This window comes from Sphaerodactylus townsendi, linkage group LG09, assembly GCF_021028975.2.
Source record: "Sphaerodactylus townsendi isolate TG3544 linkage group LG09, MPM_Stown_v2.3, whole genome shotgun sequence".
In the NCBI taxonomy this organism is placed as follows: Eukaryota; Metazoa; Chordata; class Lepidosauria; order Squamata; family Sphaerodactylidae; genus Sphaerodactylus; species Sphaerodactylus townsendi.
Genome location: NC_059433.1, coordinates 66333235 through 66354743, shown reverse-complemented (window position 1 = coordinate 66354743; position 21509 = coordinate 66333235). Strand labels below are relative to the sequence as shown.

The 21509-nt window shown below is 45.1% G+C and overlaps 1 protein-coding gene across 1 annotated transcript in view; it reads right to left on the bottom strand.

Annotated features, from left to right (window-relative positions):
* Positions 1 to 21509, bottom strand: part of TRAPPC9 (trafficking protein particle complex subunit 9) — a 159241-nt gene that overhangs the window by 129142 nt on the left and 8590 nt on the right. Inside the window, exons 3-8 of the mRNA XM_048508558.1 lie at positions 11417 to 11562; positions 9311 to 9439; positions 6956 to 6982; positions 5290 to 5411; positions 4737 to 4862; positions 2152 to 2368 (exon numbers count right to left, since the gene is read on the bottom strand). Of these exons, the coding sequence (XP_048364515.1) occupies positions 2152 to 2368; positions 4737 to 4862; positions 5290 to 5411; positions 6956 to 6982; positions 9311 to 9439; positions 11417 to 11562 (767 nt within the window). The remainder of the gene's footprint in view (positions 1 to 2151; positions 2369 to 4736; positions 4863 to 5289; positions 5412 to 6955; positions 6983 to 9310; positions 9440 to 11416; positions 11563 to 21509) is intronic.

The window sequence follows — 21509 nt, the reverse complement described above, 5'->3', positions numbered from 1 at the left end:
TAATAATAATAATAATAATAATAATAATAATAATAATAATTTCTCTGTTCTCTGCACACGAATATTTTCGACGTTTGTTCGGTACTTCCAGTAGCCCTGCAGTCTTCAGCCCTGGTTGCTCAGCTGAAGATCCTGAGTCCTGTAGCCCATTTTCCGCCAAGTGCCCAGGTACTCCAGCACTAGACGCGGTCCTTGTTGACCCGGGCGATGACCGATCCGGTCTTCACCATGGTTTTGGGTTTTGGGCACATTTAGTCTGGCTCCTCATCAGAGGCCTCTCTGGTTTGGGTGGCCCTCCAGCACAGCCCTCTGACTCATTGGAGCACACAAGCGGAATGAGCCTCTGTTACCTTAAATCATAACAGGTGCTGATATTGTTATTATTATTCTGTTAAAAATAATATAACGTTGTTTAGAAGAGGAGTTTGGATTTATATCCCCCGTTTCTCTCCTGCTCAAAGGGGCTCACAATCTCCTCTCCCTCCCCCTCCCCCCACAACAAACACCCTGTGAGGTGGGTGAGACTGAGAGACCTCCGAAGAACTGTCACCCAGCTGGCGTGCGGTGGAGTGCACAGGCTAATCTGGTTCACCAGATAAGTCTCCACAGCTCAAGTGGCAGAAAGGGGAATCAAGCCCGGTTCTCCAGATTAGACTATACCACGCTGTCTGTTTAATATTACGGCTGCCAGTTCCTTAGTTGGTTGTTGGCCTTTCGTTACAGTTCAAGCCCCACCCAGAGGCCTAGGACGTTGTAACGTGTCGCCACAGTATTTGTACGGATTCCAGAAGGATGCCTTTTGAATCTGACGGATGTTGATTTTGTCGATTTCAGGATGTTTCAAGCATTGCCCTAGTGTTTTCGGAATGGCACCCGGGCTGTGGCTCTTGCTGTGAACTGCCCATACTGAAATGGCACCTTGCCAATGTTCTCTCCTCCAACGCAGGGCAGACCTTTGAAATTGAAGATTTTAAATCTACCAGAGAATCTGCTGTTATAAGGCCTACCACTGGAAAGGTAGAAGAGCCGCTTCCCTATCCTATCCTGCCCAACATCTTAAAATTCTCGTTTGCTTGCTCAAGTTTCCCTCATGAACATCTGTGTGTCAGGACCTAGCCTGTCAGTGCCCAGATGTCTCGCTGTGTAAGAATTGCAAATGTTTTCCTGTAATGCTTTCCTGTTTCCCGCTCCCCTTCTTGGCAATCCCCTGGTGCCAGCTCTCCTGCAAGAAGGTGCAAACGGTTCCCAGGTTCTTTGAAGCTCTGTAGTGCAAATGTTGCAGAATTTGTAAAGCACATTTGATGTGGGTCAAATGGGGGGTGGGGGTTGAAGGATATAATCTCTGGATCTAGGGCCCCTTCCGCACGGGCGGAATACGGCACCCTGGGGACGGCAAAAACGCCGTCCCCAGGGAGCCGTTCACACAGGGGGCACAGCTGCTTTGCAGCCGCGCCGCCCTTGCTCCGCCCGAGCAGCGCTAAGCCGCTGTTTTCCAACCTCGCTTCCCCAGCGAGGTTTTTGGAAAACGGCAGCTTGGAGCCGCTGCCGTGCGAATGGCAACGGCTCCACGGCGCCTTCCCTCCCCCCATGTCCAGGCGACCTACCTGTCCTGCGGCCCTCCGGCGCATCGCCAAGGCCTGGGGACAAGCCCCCTCTGCCCTGCGACTCCAGAGCAGTCGTGCAGGGCAGGGGGGGTGTCCCCTGGCCTCGCCGCCGTGCCGGAGGGCCGCAGGACAGGTAGGTCGGCCTGACGACGGCGCAGTTCTGGGAGGTTCTGGGACCGTTCATGCGAATGGTCCCAGAGCAGTTGGGTCGGCGTCATCCTCGCCAACCCGACCCCTTCCACCGCCGTGCGGAAACGGCCTAAGCTGGAGAGCTTAGATTCAGCTTTCTTTGTTACTCTACGCGTTGCAGAAATAAACTGCTTTAGGACTTTCCTACGGTCTCTGTTATTTCCACGTTCGAGAGCCTGACACTGTGTAAACTGACAAATCTGATCGACAGACGGGCTTGCATCCTCTTCAACACTTGATTTTTTAAAAATAAATCTGACCTGTGTATATTTTTTCAGTATATTCCACCACCACCCTGCTGCAAAAAAAGCTGGGTGAGATTGATGCCTGCCCTCCCCCTCTTTCAGACCACTTGTACCTTTGCTGAAGTCCTTGGGGTCCAGAGACAGGCTGTAACCAGGAAGGGTCTCCAGAAGAAGTCTGTAGCAAGCTCTCCACCCAGGCTCAGTGATGCTCGGTGCCACGCACTGCATAGCTGCAACCCGCTTGAAGAAAGCGGATTTGCGATGAAATCCAATGCGTTCGTACAATTCCGAGAGAATGCTGTAGCGCTGAATTTTCTCTTCCTCGGAGAGCTGAAAATTATATTTTTTTGAAAAATAACAAGGAAAATGGCATACTTTTACTCTGGAATTAAAAAAAACATACACACACTTTTTTTTTATGGCCACAAGTTTGCCTGGTAAGTTTTTTCTTGGTATTTTGGAGAAAATATACTGTTAAGATGGCATGGAAAATCTCTGACACATGGCAGAAGACAGACAAACCACACAGTGGTATTGTGGACTATGGCCACAAATCTAGAAGTGCTACAAAGTCAGATCCCCAAATTGGGAAAGTTCTTTCCACATTATGGAAAGTTATTCCACCCACCTTTAGAAAACAGACTAATGCCATTGTAGTTTCCTACACGGCTCAAAGTTCTGACTTTATAAATTGTTGAGTAGGATGTATCTCGCTGAGAACCCAACTCAGGTTGGAACAACACGAATCTTGCTACACGTCGTCATACAATACAAGTAGCCCAAACTACTGGTTCTCCTTTGAATAGTTGTGTCAAATCCCACCAGGGGTCATTATTTCTGATATCTGACTGGCATGCGTAAGAGCGAAATAAACCCACAAGAGAAATCTATTTTGTTTGGGCAGCTCAGAGGCTGCAGTGCAATATTTCACCCTGACAGAATTACGGCAACAACTAGCGACAATCTTGAGTGCAGCACTGCTGACCCCTAGTGGACAGCGTGAAGTATAAGAGCAATGAAATCTGTCACAACTTGTATAGTGACGTTATCTCAAAAGGTTCTGAATTATTTGAAGAAACTAAGCAGGGCCACCCCAACATCAGAAAAATTAAGAATTCAGAAGGGCATCACAATTGGCAAGAGAAACTCTATTAAAATATTCCTCTAAGCATGGAGAGGAGACGTCTGAGGGGGATATGATTGAAGTCTATAAAATTATGCATGGGGTAGAAAATGTCGACAGAGAGAAATTTTTCTCTCTTTCTCACAATACTAGAACCAGGGGGCATCCACTGAAAATGCCGGGGGGAAGAATTAGGACTAATAAAAGGAAACACTTCTTCACGCAACGTGTGATTGGTGTTTGGAATATGCTGCCACAGGAGGTGGTGATGGTCACTAACCTGAATAGCTTTAAAAGGGGCTTGGACAGATTGATGGAGGAGAAGTCGATCTATGGCTACCAATCTTGATCCTCCTTGATCTGAGATTGCAAATGCCTTAGCAGACCAGGTGCTCAGGAGCAGCAGCAGCAGCAGGCCATTGCTTTCACATCCTGCACGTGAGCTCCCAAAGGCACCTGGTGGGCCACTGCAAGTAGCAGAGTGGTGGACTAGATGGACTCTGGTCTGATCCAGCAGGCATGTTCTTATGTTCTTATGTTCTTAAAGTTCTTCCTAATGTTTAAGTGGCGTCTCTTTCCCTGTACTTTGAACCCACGACCCCTTGTCCTAATCTCTGGAGCAGTAGAAAACAAGTTTGTTCCATCTTTAATATGATTAATATGATTTCCCTTCAAATATTTAAACATGGCTGTCATGTTACCCCCTTCATGTTACCCCGTTAACATGGCTGTCATGTTACCCCCTTAATCTTCTCTTCTCCAGACTAAACATGCCCAGCTCCCTAAGTCTCACCTTGTAGGGCATGGATCCAGACCTTTTAATATTTTGGTTGTCCTTCTCTGGACTCATTCCAGCCTGTCAGTATCCTTCTTGAGCTGTGGTGCTCAGAACTGGACACAGTATTCCAGGTGAAGTCCGACCAATGCGGAACCAATGTCCAGCAGTGGCGTAGGAGGTTAAGAGCTCGTGTATCTAATCTGGAGGAACCGGGTTTGATTCCCAGCTCTGCCGCCTGAGCTGTGGAGGCTTATCTGGGGAATTCAGATTAGCCTGTTCACTCCCACACATGCCAGCTGGGTGACCTTGGGCTAGTCACAGCTTCTCGGAGCTCTCTCAGCCCCACCTACCTCACAGGGTGTTTGTTGTGGGGGGGAAGGGCAAGGAGATTGTAAGCCCCTCTAGGAGAGAAACGGGGGATATAAATCCTCCTCCTCCTCCTCCTCCACCACCACCACCTCCACCACCACCACCTCGACCACCACCACACCACCACCACACCACCCCGTACTCCTATTGATCAGGCCTGAAATTATTATTTATTTTTACTGGCGCTGTCTGTTTTGGGAGGGAGAGGTTAAAAGCACAAAATAGGAGGTTCCACTTTTGCCATTTTCTCTGTACTGGCACATACCTGGTTCCTTTAACCTTTGGCAAGCATCTTCAGGCTTAGCTAAAGGATCGTTTCAAGACATGTGCCATCAAAATGTTAAACATTTTCTTCTCACCTAAGGCAGGACAGTAAGCGAAGTTCAACTGCTGAGTGGTAAAAGGCTTTACTTTATTTACTCTCTCACCTGACGAAGGTTTATATAAACAGCATTCTGAAGAAATTCAGAGGCTTCCATACTTCTCTTCTGTATTGCCAGGACTCTCACGGCCTTCACACAGGCTTCCAACTCAATCACCCCGGCATTCTTGTACTAGGAAACAAGGACAGCGTCATTGTGGACGAAAACAGCATTCAACTATAAGCCTCCTCACCCTTTCAGAACAACTATACATAATGCCGGACTCTATAGGGAAAAAGTACAGCTGCAGCACTATAACCTTGATGAAATTTCAAAAGCATGCAAAGTTGTCGTGTTCGTCCAGACCAGGGTATTCTTTAGCCAACCCCCATGCTAGGATTCAGGTCTATTTCTTTGTGGGGAGAGGCTCAGTGGAAGAGCGTCTGCTTGGTTCAATCTCTGCATCTTCAGTTTAAATAGACCTGAATCCAAGCATGGGGGTTGGCTGAAGAATACCAATTAGGGGGAGGGGTTGCAAACTCTGGAGATCCATCAGAAAGTTAATTGATTTTTGTTTCACATACTGAATAACAGCCCTCGAATAAGGCAGTGACATTACCTTGCTGTAGTAGGAAATGGCCTCTTTGTATTTATCTATGATGTCTTCAGGGCTGAGGCAGTTCTTGGCACGCCCTATTTCAGTACTAGTATCTGCATTGATACCATTTGAAGTGAGGGCACCTGCGTCGAAGAGAAACAGGAATTTCCGGTTAACAGCGGGTCTCGTTTGCTGCAAACAAGGTCAGAGTGAAGACAAGGAATTGGGTCACAAGGGATTAAACATTTCCACCTTGGGCAAATTTTAACAGGTAGCAAAACTTTTTTTAAAAAAAAAAATAGTTGCCAATTGGAAAAGCCAATGAAAAATACATGTATAATTTCACAACGTACTGATTGGCTCATTACAGAGAGATTTCTTTTTAAACACGGCGCAAAGAAAAATCAGCAAGGATATATTGGTTGTCAAAGGAAGCGTACAGAACATAACCTCTTGCAAAAACAACACAGCTGCATCATCCATTATTGGTGAACCATAGTCTACTATTATTTGTTTTTTATTTTTGATGTTTCCATATTTATACAACCCAGTGGGGGACCCAAAGCAGCTTATAATGCTGTTATCCCCTCTTCCATCATAACCTCACAACCACCATCCTGCGAGGTAGTTTAGGTTGAGAGACAAACCCTCTTTTCAAAAAGCAACTGGAATGGAGGGGGTCTTTCAAAAAGAAAAGTAATAAGGGGGGAGGGAGTCTTTTTGAAAAGTCACTGAAAGTCCTGAGATCCAAGTGATAAATCAACTTCTTCCGAATACTGACTTGTACCCAGTGGTTCGTTTCCGCTAAGGGAAGATGCATTCAGTCGGTCCATCACATAGCAGAACCACTGGAACCAACCCACTGCACCAATGTTTGTATTTGGTGCTTTGTGTTTAAAATCTGATGCCTGGAGTTTATTTCAATAAGCAACTGGTGCGGGAGCAGGAAGACTTTGCAATGAAGTATACAGGGAGCTCTCCTGCATCATTAAAATAAAGGGTTGAAACAATTGACAATTCAGAGGACCACATTCTCTGTTTTTGAAATGTCCTTCCTTCCTTCCTGTCTTCTTTCCTGTCTTCCTTCCTGTCCTCCTGTCCTCCTTCCTTCCTTCCTTCCTTCCTCCCTTCCTTCCACGAGAATCTATTGACAGCAGCCAGAATATTAGCAGTAAATAAAAAGTGCAACATTGAATTTCCAGCACTACTTGGCTTTTAAACAAAAAATGGACAGTAGCCAGAGGTGGGATCCAGCAGGTTCTCACAGGTTCCCACCACTGACAGTAGCCATCACTGCACAACTAGCAGAATTTTGTAAAGCTTCAGGGTAGAGGGGAAGCTCAGCTTAATTGATTGATTTTATGAGAATTAGATAGACATCAGATAACAATGTCCATTGTTTTGCCCGATTTTTGTCATCCACATCTGAACTTTGCAACATTACGTGATGCTATTTATACTGAACTAAAACATGCTTATGCTTTGATAAATCAATTTTTTAAAAAATAAGTTCCTGTACAACTGCTCGTGGCTTGGGAAGAGGCAACACATTGGCTGCTTGTGCATTGGGGAAAACAGATACAGACAAACCATGCTAACGCCATGCTTTAACAATTTACTGCTAGGAAAAAAATTTACTGCTAGAAAAAAACCACAAAATATATTTCGAAACACTTTATAAATATACCTGGATCAATGAGAACTTCTTGTGCCCCTGAGGGAAACCAAAGGGATAGAATTAACCTTCAGCACTGCCAAAATAGACTTCTCTTTTAACCATGCAAAAAAGCAAGTAGTTATAAAGTTCTTACAAAAACACTGAGTCTGGAATATAATATGGGGACACTCCAATTGCCACGGCTGTGAGATAGATAGATATTTATTACGGCCTTTTGGCCAGCCAATAGTTTAAAATCAGAGTACATGTGAATACATAGCACTCCACTTATACAAAAATATAATATAAATTAAAATCCATTACAAAATCTATTAATAAATAACATTAGCTTCAGGCATTATTACAGTCCACATCACACAGTGCAGCTCTTTGGCTGTGATAAGTGCAGTTGCTTTACGTGGATCTCTCAGCCCTGCAGGTGACTCCATACAAATTACTGCCCACAGATGTGGCTTCAAAGGGGAGGGGGGGGAAACACCTGCAACAGGTATGAAGCTCCCCATCTGGTCATCGGGTACAACTTCTTTTTCACAACAGACCTCAGGCAGCTGGTTACTGAACAACCTGATCAATAACCAGCAGGCTCTTTTAAACTCATCATTGTCAGCACTTAAACAACCACATTCAAAATTCTTCAGAAATTTCACATGCCATTTCAGAATTAAAGAGCTTTGTCAGTCTGCCATGTGCTCCCCTCTATCAAACAGAGGATAAAACTCCATTTACTCATCTGTCTTGGCTTAGTATTATTATTATTATTTAATTTGTTTAATAGGACAGCTCTCAGTTCTTTAGATAATTGTTGGTCTTTCATTGCAGTTCAAGCCTCACCCAGAGGCCTAGTGTAATCCCCATGCTCAGAATGGGTTGACCCAGTAAGGGGTGGAGACTGAAAGCAGCAAGAGGCTGCAGCAGACCTCATGTAGTTGGAGGAGACAAGGCTACCAGACTCGGACCTTGGTTGTATAAGCCCTTAACACCTTGTTAAGGTAACTGCAATATTGTTGGAAACTACTGGGATTTTTGCCTTCGTTACGCCCCTCCTCTCAGTAGTAGCTCACAGAACTTGAAGCAGTCTAGCAGGAGGTGCACCGGCGTGCGTGGCAGCCTGTGCCTGCGTGCATTCCTTTCCCGCCCAAGGACCAGCGGCTGCGTCCTTGCCACAGCCCTGCCCAGGAATGCCCCACCCCCGGAATGCCCGGCCACGCCCCCGTCGTGCCCCACCCAGCCCCATTGGGGCTACGCCACAGTTTGAATCCCATCACCCATGGGAACCTGTTACTAAAATTTTTGGATCCCACCACTGATATGCATATATAGGGGGTTTTTTTATGTGACAAAGTCTTACTATAAGACATTTTCGTCATGATATAGGGATGTCTTCCCCTTACGGAACAGCTTGGTTTTGCTATACTCTGACTCACCAAAAGAAAAAAACCAAAATTGTATGTCAGAACTCCAATCAAACTATCACATATTCTTGCTAGGAAAATGAATACTTTACTCTTGCTAAGTGGAATGTGGTTACATGAATGTCATTCAGACTTATTGTACAGTGCCCATGTCAATCCCAGGAGCAGCACGAGGACTGCCAACGGCAAGTTCATGGAGAAACACAAAATGACCCACCTCCAGCAAATGGCGTGAATTCCCCAGATAAGCCTCCACAGCTCAAGGGGCAGAGCGGGGAATCAAACCCGGTTCCTCCAGATTAGAGGACACCTTCTCTTAACCACTACGCCACTGCTGAAGCAAGACCACTGCCGAAATAAGACTCGCATGATTATTCTACAAAGGTTTCAGAGGGTAGCCATATTGTCCTGCAGTAGAACAGTTAGACGAAAGTCCACTAGCACCTTAGAGACAAATTTGCTTTGGGGGCATCAGCTTTTGAGAGTCAAAGCTTCCCTTGTCAGATTTATCAAAGGGAGTTTTGACTCTGGAAAGCTTAACTGCCCCCCCTCCCCCTCCAAATTTTGTTGGTCTCTAAGGGACTACTTGACGCAAATCTAGCTATCCTACAAAGGTTAGCATGCAGGATGGTCACACTCTGAGCAGACAGGCTTGGATCCCATGGTAAATTTCTGCTGATGGAAGGGATTTCCACCAGCAGAACTGGACCTGCTCTCTGTAGGCCAAAATGACCCAGAATACCATGCCTGAAGGATAGAGGGGAAAGTATGAGGGGGAAACTGGCAAAATTCCCCCATCCTTCTCTTCACAGAAATTTACCATGAGATCTGACCAATCATCTCCATAGCTGCAGCGAGCACTACTAGAAATCAAAACATGTCACCAAAAGATCATTCATCGAGCAGACTGGGAAGAAAACCTACAACACAGAATATATATTTTAAGTCTTACCTGGTCTGTGCCTGTTGCCTGCCTCTGCAGGAACGGAGCTTCCTTGGGCCCTGCGAGGACCAACTTTCCCACCTGTGCCTCCAGGATAGTGATAAATAACAGAGGCTGAACATAATCCTTCAAGAGCAGCTGTAGGTTGGGGGGGAGATTAAAACGGCAGTGGTGTTACAGCCCAATCAAATTATTCTAAATGTAATAGGCAAAGAGGCAGGTTTAGGTAAACAGAACAGCAAGGCAGTTAGGATTCATCAGCACTTGGAGAGGGGAAAGTAGCTGATGCCACAAACAACCACAAAAGCGAAATACTACAGGGGTTAACCACTGGGAAAACACATTGGCCATTTTGAAACAGCTACTTTGACTGCCAGTCTGCATGTGAGTTCAATTCAAGGGACTGGTGATGACTTCTAAAGACCTTCATGACCTGGGACTCACATATTTGAAGAACTATCTCCCTCCATATGTATCTGTGTGCCAATGATGATCACCAAGCAGAGCCATCTGCTGGATACCCCACCACTTAGGGTGGACGGTCTGGCATTAACCAGAGCCTTGGGTTTTGCTATTTCGCATTACCCCATATGTCCCAACACGACCTCTGCGCTCAGCAGAGGCCAATTTACTGGAGGTCCCTGGCCCCTCAATGGCGTGGCTGGCCTCCACTCGAGCCAGGGCCTTCACGGCTCTGGCGCCGGCCTGGTGGAACACTCTCCCTCCAGCTGTCCGGGCCCTGTGGGACCTTGGGGATTTCCACAGGGCCTGTAAGACTGAATTGTTCCACCGGGCCTTTGGAGAGACCGGCCACTGAGGGTGCCCCTGCCCCCTTCTCTTTACCCCCATAGGCCCTAATACCATCAGGACCCATTATTTCGCATTAGGAGGGTTTCGTAAGGGTGCGGGCGATGTTTTAAGATATGACTGTTGTTTTAATTATATGTATGTTTTTAGCTGATGTTTTATCTGTACACCGCCCTGAGCCCTTCGGGGATAGGGCGGTATACTACTACTACTACTACTACTACTACTACTACTAATTATTATTATTATTATTATTATTTTATTTTTTGTTTTAACGGAAAATGTTTTTAACTATTATTGTAAGCCGCCTTGACTCATGAGGAACGGAGGGATAAAAACATTTAAATTAATAAATAAAAGACGCATCATGAATTCATTATAAAAGACGCATCATGAATTCATTATAAAAGACGCATCATGAATTCAACGTGCTTCCCTGCAAGACAGAGCTGTTCCGCCGGGCTTTCGGGGAGGCCGGCCGCTGATGGCTCCCCCCCCTCCGCCTTTCCCCTTCCTCTGATGTCATCTATGGACCATGCCGTCCCTTCCCCCCCTTCCTTTCCCTCTGAGGGGATTTAGTAGATGGACGCCACTGATATTTTGTTGTTAGAACGCTGCTTTTAATGGGGTTGGTTTTAATGACGTAGAGCCATTATTTAATGTCTATCTAAATTCGGTTTTATTGATTTTAATGTGCTCTACCTATTTGTCTGTACACCGCCCTGAGCCCTCCGGGGGAGGGCGGTTTATAAATACAATAATAAATAAATAAATAAATAAATAAATAAATAAATAAATAAATAAATAAATAAATGGGCTAGTCGTAGTGATGGTTTGCTCATATTAAGAGAATAATTCAGAGACTCAGTTGTGTGTGGGAGGGAAGGTGGGGATGACAACTCAAGTTAGGAAAAATGTTAGAGGATGTTATGGCTATCCCATATTCCAAATTTCAGGGAGCACCGCAATACCTCTATACCCATCTGGGGACTTCAGAAGCAAAACAAAGTAAAGTTTTATGCTGGACGCCAATGTAATTTTGTTAATTTATTGTTTTAATGGGGTTTTAATGTAATTGTTGTTTCATTGTGTTGTTCACCGCCCAGAGCCCTTTGGGGGAGGGGCGGTATATAAAATTAATTATAAATAAATAAATAAATAAAGCTCCAATAAATACATTTAGTTTTCTGAGTTAAAATATTAATTGTTTCCTCTTCAAGCTGTAGCAGGTAGGCATCACAAAAGCCCCCCAGATGGTGTCTTAAGGTGTTCTAAACTCAACTGTATCTTATTTCTACCCATTCCTACCTCCAAGCCACAAAAAGTCATTTACAGAACGGAGAAGCTCCACGGCCATGTGGTAGTGTACCAGCGAATCCTGCAACATCCCAGCTTGCAGACACAGGTCACCAACGTGCTTCCGCATACGGCCCTGGCAACGCTTCTTATAGTGTCTAGAACACAAAATACATAACACACCATCAGTTCTGTTGGCCGTAAAGTACCGGAAGGCAGTTTGCTTTATTTTTATTTATTTTATTTATTAATTCGGCTTTTATACCGCCCGATCCCCGAAGGGGATCACTTCAGTACCCATTTATTCGCCACAGCCAGGAATATAGCCACTATTTTTCACTGGTGAGCAAAAATACCCAATTTGAAAAATCAAGTCAAATAAAAACAGACGTACCACCATCAGAAAACATGAAGCAAATACATTCCGTTTCATGTAATACTAGCAATGGTTCTGTCAGCACAAGCCATTGTGAGCACTGCTCAGTTCACCCAACATCCCTATACTTCCTCTGTCTGCCTCACTCCCTTGATTAGGCTGACCAGACGTCCCGCTTTTGGCGGGACAATCCCACCTTCAAACAATTTGTCCCGCGTCCCGCGGGTTATTTCAATTGTCCCAATTTTTGGAAGGCTGCCACACTGCCTTCGGGGTGCAAGGCAGTGTGGCAGCCTCCCGCGCACGTGGCCGCAGCCTGTCACAGGGCGGGAAATGGCAGCGCCCCAGAAGGCAGTGCGCTCTTGTGGCTGCGCGCAGCCGCCCGCCTATTCATCCGTCCCGGTTCACAAAGGTGACCATCTGGTCACCTTACCCTTGATTTCACTGACTGACCCACAATGCAGTCCTAACCAGAGTTACACCCTTCTAAGTCCAATGACTTCCATGAACTAAGAAGCAGATACCTCTGCTCATATCTCCATGGGGCTGGGCCAGCAGAGAGGCCCAGACTCCTCTATCTGCCCTTAAATGGAATTACTCAAGAAGGCTTTTCTACACAGGTAGTAGGATTGGACAGTACAGGGAGTGTGATCTATACTTCACCATATGGCTTGCTATCACTATATTTCTACTGTGTCATTCTATTCCCGCCCCCCCCCCAGATTTTTGGTTAGTTCCAGACTTTTATCATCCTCAATCTATTTCATAAATAAAAATAACAAACAAAATAAACAAATCACTACCACACATCTGTGGCCTAGGCACCAAGGGCTTTTGAACAACATCATGTAGGTGCAAAACGTTTCAGGGGGATCTTTGGGCAGAGGCAAATAAGACTTGCTGCTTATTGAACTCTTCATACAATGCCAAAACTTAATCCAATGACTGATTAACATTTGGTGTTTTATGAGTTTATAAAGTGATTGAAGCAAAATCACCATTTTATTATGGAAACATTAACAGTCCTGCTTGAACAGGACAATCAAACTGTACATGGAGTATTTTAAAATGATCAGAAATTTGGAAAGCAGCCACAGTCAAATTAATATGGCTTCAGAAGGTGATTAGATTTGTGGAGGACAAATTTATCAGGGGTTACTAGCCATGATGACTACAGGGATTCTTTATGTTCAGAGGAAGGAAACCTCTGAATTCCAGTGCCAACAGGTAACTGCACGGAAAGTCTTTGGCCCCTACCCAGAGGTGGGATCCAGCAGGTTCTCACAGGTTCCCGAGAGTAGGTTACTAATTATTTGTGTGTGCCAAGAGGGGGTGACTAATTGGTGATTTTGCCACGTGATTTTTGCCTTCGTTACGCCCCTCCTCTCAGCAGTAGCGCGCAGAACTTGAAGCAGTCTAGCAGGAGGTGCACCAGCGTGCGTGGCAGCCTGCACCTGCGTGCATTCGTTTCCCGCCCAAGGACTGGCGCAGCGGCTGCGTCCTTGCTACAGCCCCGCCCAGGAATGCCCCGTCCCCAGAATGCCCGGCCATGCCCCTGTCGTGCCCAGCCCAGCCCCATTGGCGCTACGTCACAGTTTGAATCCCACCACCATGGGAACCTGTTACTAAAATTTTGGGATCCCACCACTGCTCCTACCCCCTGCTGTTAACCCTCCAGAAGAACTGGCTGACTACACTGTGAGACAGAATGCTGGACTTGAAACCAAGGAAGCACTGTTGCCCAAGTAGAGGGGTGTGACGAATGCATTCATCCTGCATTCAGGTTACAGGGTGGACCCGCCCCTGAAAGAGTTAAGCCCTGGCCAGCCCTGATTGGCCAGAGGAAAAAACGCCCATGCTTTAAATACTGTCAGCAAGAGTGCTGAAGGGTTCTTGCTTTTTAGTCTTCGGACTGTTTGGCTCTGTGTGAGCTTGTGTGCCTTCGGGTACTTTTGTAGCAGCATGAGGAGAATCCGCAAGATCTCTCACGGCTGTTGTTAGATCATAGCTGAGGAAGCTATTGAGTGATCTTAAACCCTGAGTTTGAAGGAGAGTGTCCGCCGTCAGGTGTTTTGTTTTGTTTTGACGGAAACCTCTAACAGTCTGTCAGTCTGTCAGTCTTGGGAGGCCCAGCTCCTGTGGCAGAGAAGCCAGATTTTGGGAGTGTGGGAGAGGGAGGCTGTTATGCCTGAATCCCACTGGGCGTAGACTGGGTGTTTTATTTTTGTGGGAAGGTACAGCAGACTGAAGTTTTTATTTTAAGAGGGAGTGTGAAACCTCCACAGTAACATCTCTAAAGTAACATCTTATAAGAAACATCTTTTCCTGAAGAAAAGCCTTAAGTAAAGCGACACCTGCGAGTGTCCATTCTAATCTTAAGTGAAGTGCCTGAAACCGTTACACTTAAAACAAACTTACTCTGCAACCGTTAAGCTTAAAACAAACTGACTCTGTAATCGTTAAGCTTAAGCGAACTTTCTCAGAAACCATCAAGCGTAAAACCTCTCCAGTTTACCTGAGAAGCCTTTGTTAAGCCAGCAATAAAAGTTTTAAGTTTTTGGATCAACTTTAAACCATTCCAGTTATTATTATTTTTGTCTGTGTGTCTGTGTTCCCCAGTCAGGGTGGTGACCGGTTAAGAAATCAGTCTTTGTGGGCTTTAATTTATTTTTGGTGGCAGCGAAAAGTATAATTTTGGTGGCAGCGCAAAAGCACAATATAAGCCCCTTCTTCCACAAGGGGTCTTCTGGTTTTGCAGGAGTTGGTTTGGACCCAAGTTAGTACAATGACCTGGCCGGTCAACTATCTCTCACTACAAAAACAAACTTCCTAAAATGCTGCTTAGATTTTAAACTTTATCAAATGCTTCAGCATTCACCAAAAAAAAAGAGGGGGGGGGAGAATTTGGTAGCCATACAAGGTGGGCCAATTGGATATGCTGGCAGGCGCTGATGGGAATTGTAGTCATGAACATCTAGAGTGCCATAGGTTTGCCACCACTGGATGCGATACTAAAATGAAGGGTAGAGTATTATCCAGAGCAGAATATGATACCGCCAAAGCAAGACTGCTGTGAAGTTCTTCTAATGCGCCCTGACAACTTTATGGCTCATTCCGCACATGCAAAATAATGCACTTTCAAACTGCTTTCAGTGCTCTTTGAAGCTGTGCGGAATAGCAAAATCCACTTGCAAACAGTTGTGAAAGTGGTTTGAAAATGCATTATTTTGCGTGTGCAGAAGGGGCCTATGATACAGGGTTGGATGGATCCAAAGTACAGCAAGCGGTGTTCTGCTCTTTCCATCCTTCCCAATGCAGCCAACACTGCTTTTTAAGGAAATCACTTTTCTTTTTGTTAGATAGTATAGCTGGTTCCTCAGAATAAAATATTCTGTTGGCAGGAAATGTACCTTTGAGCTTCAAAAGTAGTGACAGATCTTGCGCAGATGGAATGTCAGATTCTGGCACTCGCTATCATAACAAGCGTTTGGATTGCTACTTTTGGATTCCGCCTGGGCTTCAGATGGATAGCTAAGTGAGTCGAGAAGGTGGGCCACTAGGTTGTTTAAAGGATTGGATGGCCGCAACGAGGTGCGCCAATGGGGCTGGGCGGGGCACAATGGGGGCGTGGCTGGGCATTCCAGGGGCGGGGCATTCCTGGGCGGAGCTGTGGCAAGGACGCAGCCGCTGCGCCGGTCCTTGGGCGGGAAACGAATGCACGCAGGCGCAGGCTGCCACGAACGCCGGTGCACCTCCTGCTAGACTGCTTCAAGTTCTGCGCGCTACTGCTGAGAGGAGGGACGTAACTAAGGCAAAAATCACGTGGCAAAATCACCAATTAGTAACCCCCTCTTGGCACACACAAATAATTAGTAACCTACTCTTGGGAACTTGTGAGAACCTGCTAGATCCCACCTCTGCACCTACCAAGCTTCCCCCAGCCTCCCCCCCAAAAACAGAAGGCCACAGCAGAGGAAAACTGGCAAACCTGCTATGCATGTGTGCTTCTACTGGTAAAAAAGAAAATGGTTACAAATCCATCCCATTGAAGGAATCAACTCTACTACACAGGTCATCTTAAGAATTTGGAATAAACACAGAGCTATGTGAATCCTCCATCTTCTCCAATGGAAACCTTTTACATAGTCAACAGGAAAATAATGGACTCCGAATGGTAAAAACTTGTATTACACATTTCATAGTGTTATAATTTCATGACATCGGCACAACAGAAATATTCACTTATTTACGTTTAGACTAATTCTGAGACAAGAAACTTCCCTACATTTATTTTAGCTGAAGGTGCTGGATCTTGGACTAAGCCCAAGATCTTCTATATGCAAAGCATATGCTGGGTGGCCCCTCTTCTCGACACCACTGGTATTTTCTGTATTCACACCCCTTAAAAAGTGCCTTTTGATGCCAGTAAACGGTTTCACAACCAGAAAATGGGATATCCTTGTTACCCTACTCCCGTGGTGGTGAACCTTTGGCACTCCAGATGTTATGGACTACAATTCCCATCAGCCTCTGCCAGGATGGCCAATTGGTCAAGCTGGCAGGGGCTGATGGGAATTGTAGTCCATAACATCTGGAGTGCCAAAGGTTCGCCACCACTGTAAGGCACATATGGAAACCATTTTAAAGAATCTTTCAGAAACAATCCAGGCCTACTGCATAAACAAAGTTGCCCTGAAAGTAAAGCCCAAGTCCCAATACAAGATTTCAGACTGATTGAAAAGTTTGCTACACATCCCTGCGCTGCAGTATTACATTTGAAAAGATGCAAGTTCATGTTTTAAACCGAAAGGTGAATGTGTCAGAAACTGCATTTAACAACACGATAAGAAAGGATGCAAACACAACCCTTCAAAATTTTCAGTGAGTTAAGAACGTAAGAACTAGCCTGCTGGATCAGACCAGAGTCCATCTAGTCCAGCTCTCTGCTACTCGCAGTGGCTCACCAGGTGTCTTTGGGAGCTCACGTGCAGGATGTGAAAGCAATGGCCTGCTGCTGCTGCTGCTGCTCCTGAGCACCTGGTCTGCTAAGGCATTTGCAATCTGAGATGAAGGAGGATCAAGATTGGGAGCCAGAGATCGACTTCTCCTCCATAAATCTGTCCAAGCCCTTTTTAAAGCTATCCAGGTTAGTGGCTTTCTCAAAAAGTTAGGGCTTTCTCAAAACGAAGTTAGGGCTTTCTCAAAAAGAAGATGGTGGCATCCAAACATTAAAAATAAGCTTACTGATATATGTTGCTGCCTGTACCTCATGAAATGTTTTCGCATTCGGCATTTGATCAGAAAAATAGTTATGACCCTCAATAGCACTAGAATGATATGACAATGTTAAATGGTAACTGGAAACAGTCACTACCATTAAGTCACGCTTGTACTCAACCTTATTCTTTTATTTCTATGGAAGCCTTCTTTGTAGATGGTAAGGTTGCCAATTTCCAGGTGGGACCTTGAGATCTCCCAGAATTACAGCAGATCAGTTCTCTGGAGAAAATGGCATCTTTGGTCTCTCTGGCATTACATCTCTGTCAAATTCCCTCCCCTCCCCTCCCCTGCCCAACCCCACCCTCCCAGGGCTCCAGCACCCCTAATCCTCCAGAAAATTCCTGATTCAGAGCTGACAACCCTTGTAAAGCTGCAGTTTGTGAAATGTTTTGCCAAAGGCTCCCCACGACCTTCTGGAAAAGGTAAATGATATTCCCCCTCTCTCCCTTTTCAAGAACAATGTTTGAGATATTGTAAGTAGGAAATTGTAAACAAATCGAAATATCCGTGTAACCCCCATGCTCAGAATGGGTTGACCCAGAAATGCGTGGAGACTCAAAGCAGCAGAAGGCTGCAGAGCTCATGTAGTTTGGAGGAGACAAGGCTACCAGACTCGGACCTTGATTGTATAAGCCCTTAACACCTTGTTAAGGGTTTCTTTTTGTGGTTGTAATGGGTGAGAGTTCTCCTGGAAACCTTCATCATGTTGAATCCTGTTCAGCAAACCCTTGGAGTCTTCAGGAGCCAACCCACTTGCAAAGAAGAATTGGACTTGGCAGAATCAGTAGACTGTAAATATAAGGACTTGAAAACGCAACCTGAACAGGACCTTGAAATGTGATGTTAAATGTTGATGTTATATGTTATATGTTAAGAAAGTAAACCATTTTGTTTTTAAAATTTGTTGTTGCGAACTCATTCCAAGTTCTGCCCCACAGAACCCACAGACGGAGGTTACATCCGCATGAATAATTATAGAAGTTTCTTGGCCGCTTTGAAACTGGTTCTCCCAAGGAAAATAGAAGAGGGTTTTTCAAACAAATAGGTTTGCTACAGAAGCAAGTAGGTGGAAACCGGGAGACCCAGCCTTGAACCCAGACCTGAGCAAAAGCTCCCCATTCCCATGCCGCTGCCCCCCACCACCACCACCACCATCCAGCTGCTGTTATCCACCTCAGCCGTTTCCTCTCAAGCAAAGTCAGGCCAAGTGCTCTTTAGGGAGATTAATTATATGTTATAAACTGATGTCCACAACAAAGTCCTATCATCATTTTTAAAAAAAACACAATTAAACTTCGGAAGGAGCCAGAGGATCTCCCCGGTCAACAACAAAGCGTACAAAGTTGAGCGTAAGGAAAGCGCCAGGCGACGGACACTGGAGCAAAAAAATCCACACTTTTAATAGATGTGGTTAAGGATCTAAGCAGGTAAGAACTGAGAAAAAAAGAAATCTTGGGGTTGTTACGGATAGCTTGATGAAAACAATGATTTAGCAGGCAGCAGCCATTTGAAAAGGAAATTATATTCCAGGGATTGTTAGGAAAGAGACTGAAAATAAAAAACAACATTGTGGTGCATAAATCTACGTAGCGGCCACATTAAAATACCATGCACAGTTCTGGTCACTGGACCTCAAAAGAGATCCTTCAGAATGGGAAAAAACTGCAGAAGAAGGCAACCAAAATGATTAAAAGGTGAGAGGCCCCTTCCATATGAGTAAAGACTACAGAGTCTGACGCTTTCAGTTTAGAGAAAAGACAGTTAAGGGGAGACGAAAGCAGTTTACAAAATTATGCCATGTTGGAAAAAGTAGACAGAACTTCCGTTCCTCTCCATAATATCAGAAGGCAGCAGAACCAAGCAAGGTTATATTTTCACAGATGGACGACAGATGCAGGCCAGACAAAATGAAGCAGTGGCGTAAGAGGTTAAGAGCTCGTGTATCTAATCTGGAGGAACCGGGTTTGATTCCCAGCTCTGCCGCCTGAGCTGGGGAGGCTTATCTGGGGAATTCAGATTAGCCTGTACACTCCCACACACGCCAGCTGGGTGACCTTGGGCTAGTCACAGCTTCTCGGAGCTCTCTTGGCCCCACCTACCTCACAGGGTATTTGTTGTGAGGGGGGAAGGGCAAGGAGACTGTAAGTCCCTTTGAGTCTCCTGCAGGAGAGAAAGGGGGGATAAAAATCCAAACTTCTTCTTCTTTCTTCTTCTTTCTTTTTCTTTCTTCTTTTTCTTCTTTTTCTCCTTCTTTTCCGTCTTCTTTTCCTTTTCCTTCTTCTTCCTCTTCCTCCTCCTCTTCTTCTTCTTCTTCTTCACTCAAGGTGTAATTACATTATGGGATTCACTGCCAACAGATACAGCGATGGACTAAAAAGTCAATCGGATGAAGTTATGGAGGATTGGCCCATCAATGGCTACAGGGAACCTCCATGTTCAGGCGCCACACACTTCTGGATACCAATGCTAAGGAACAACATCAGTGGGAAGCGATGGCCTCTATGCCCTGTCCATTGGCCTTCTAGGGTAACTGCACGGCCACTGGGCAAGACAGGATGCTGGACTAGAAGAATCAAAGGTCTGCTACAGAATGCAAACAATGAAGACAATACTGAATGTTCAGTTTGGGAAAAGAAAGGATGTACCCATATGGAAAGGAATTCGGGGTTTTTGTTTTTTCAGATTACTAATACAGTGGCATAGGATTTGTAAACAAATCGAAATATCTTGGCCGCTTTGATTACTAATACAGTGGCGTAGGAGGTTAAGAGCTCATGTATCTAATCTGGAGGAATGGGGTTTGATTCCCAGCTCTGCCGCCTGAGCTGTGGAGGCTTATCTGGGGAATTCAGATGAGCCTGTACACTCCCACACATGCCAGTTGGGTGACCTTGGGCTAGTCACAGCTTCTCGGAGCTCTCTCAGCCCCACCTACCTCATAGGGTGTTTGTTGTGATGGGGGAAGGGCAAGGAGATTGTAAGCCCCTTTGAGTCTCCTACAAGGAGAGAAAGGGGGGATATAAATCCAAACTCTTCTTCTTTTTTAAAAAAACAAACATAACTATTGCCATTTTACAATCTGCATCTTGTCAATAACTACACTTCTAGCATGGAATAGTACTGGATAAAAATCTCCGTCCTTCATTTCAGGGCTTAACACCTTCCAAACCTAAAATGCATCTTTGAGAATCTTTGCTTAACTAGTAGCAACTTCCACCCCGGAACTAAAAGCTGCCAGCAGCACAGAGGATGAATCAAAGTGGTGCCCAGTTTCCTGTATCATAAACTAGAAGGCAGAAAAATACTACACCTATTTAGACTGTCATTTATCAGTGAAACTGTCATTGTGATGAACTGCAGATACCTAAGTGGAACCAAACGATGCATCTAAGTAGTAAGATGCATTAGAAGAATAATAGAAGCAGAGAAAGTCCCAAATGCAACTGAGTGCATCAGGTACTTTCTCAAAGTCCAATGCAACATCAACATACACCAAACATGGGCTAATTGGTTGCCATTAATACTCTCTCCAAAGTAAGGTGTCAGCTGAACTGAAGGACAAGAGGCCCATGAAGTCTAAACTGCAGAGAGAAGAGGCGAGCTGAGGTAAGAGGCTACTTGGGAGAAGGGGCAGCAGTAAGGGTTCCAAAAAAAAAGGAAAAATTGTTAAGTGACATATGACATGCCTCTGAAGATGAAAACAAAAGGCGAGAGGGAGAAAAGGAAAACACGGAAACTGGATGGGCTACCTCCAGAAAAACACTTTGTAAGGTTGGCTCGGTTTGCTAGCAGCCTGAATTCAACCTTGGGTCTACATTCTCCCGTCTGGGCGTTGTGCCCAGGCCACTCTTTATCTCTTTCTTAACCTTGCTGCGTGCTTGCCATCACTGGCTTCTGTTCTGCGTGAATCTCTGTCTTGGTGGGAATAGTGGGATGGGAAAACAGGGGTGTTTTGGGTTGGGATTTCCGAGGGAAAACTTTCGGTCATAAAAGCGGCTGCTGGGGAGAGCCTGATCAGATTCCGCATTGTCTGTAGAAGATCATGATTGCCAGTCAATAAAGAGCTTTTAAAGTACTGTTAGCCTGGACTTTTCTGGTTCCTTACACACTTGCCCAAAACAGGGAAGTACAACACACAGATTTATAGCATGAATGACAAGTCTAAACGCATTAATAGTATTATAAACACATAATACATAAATACGTGATTCATCTACACCATCACAAACTGACTTTTGAAACATTGCCTCTACTCATGAATGGTCTCCTATCTGTAGGATTTATGAATGAACTTGATTCCAGTGCTATTCTATAAGAATGTATTTATAATACTACTAATGCGTTTAGACTTGTCATTCATGCTATAAATCAGTGTGTTGTACTTCCCTGTTTTGGGCGAGTGTTTTTCTGGAGGTAGCCCATCCAGTTTCTGTGTTTTCCATGCCTCTG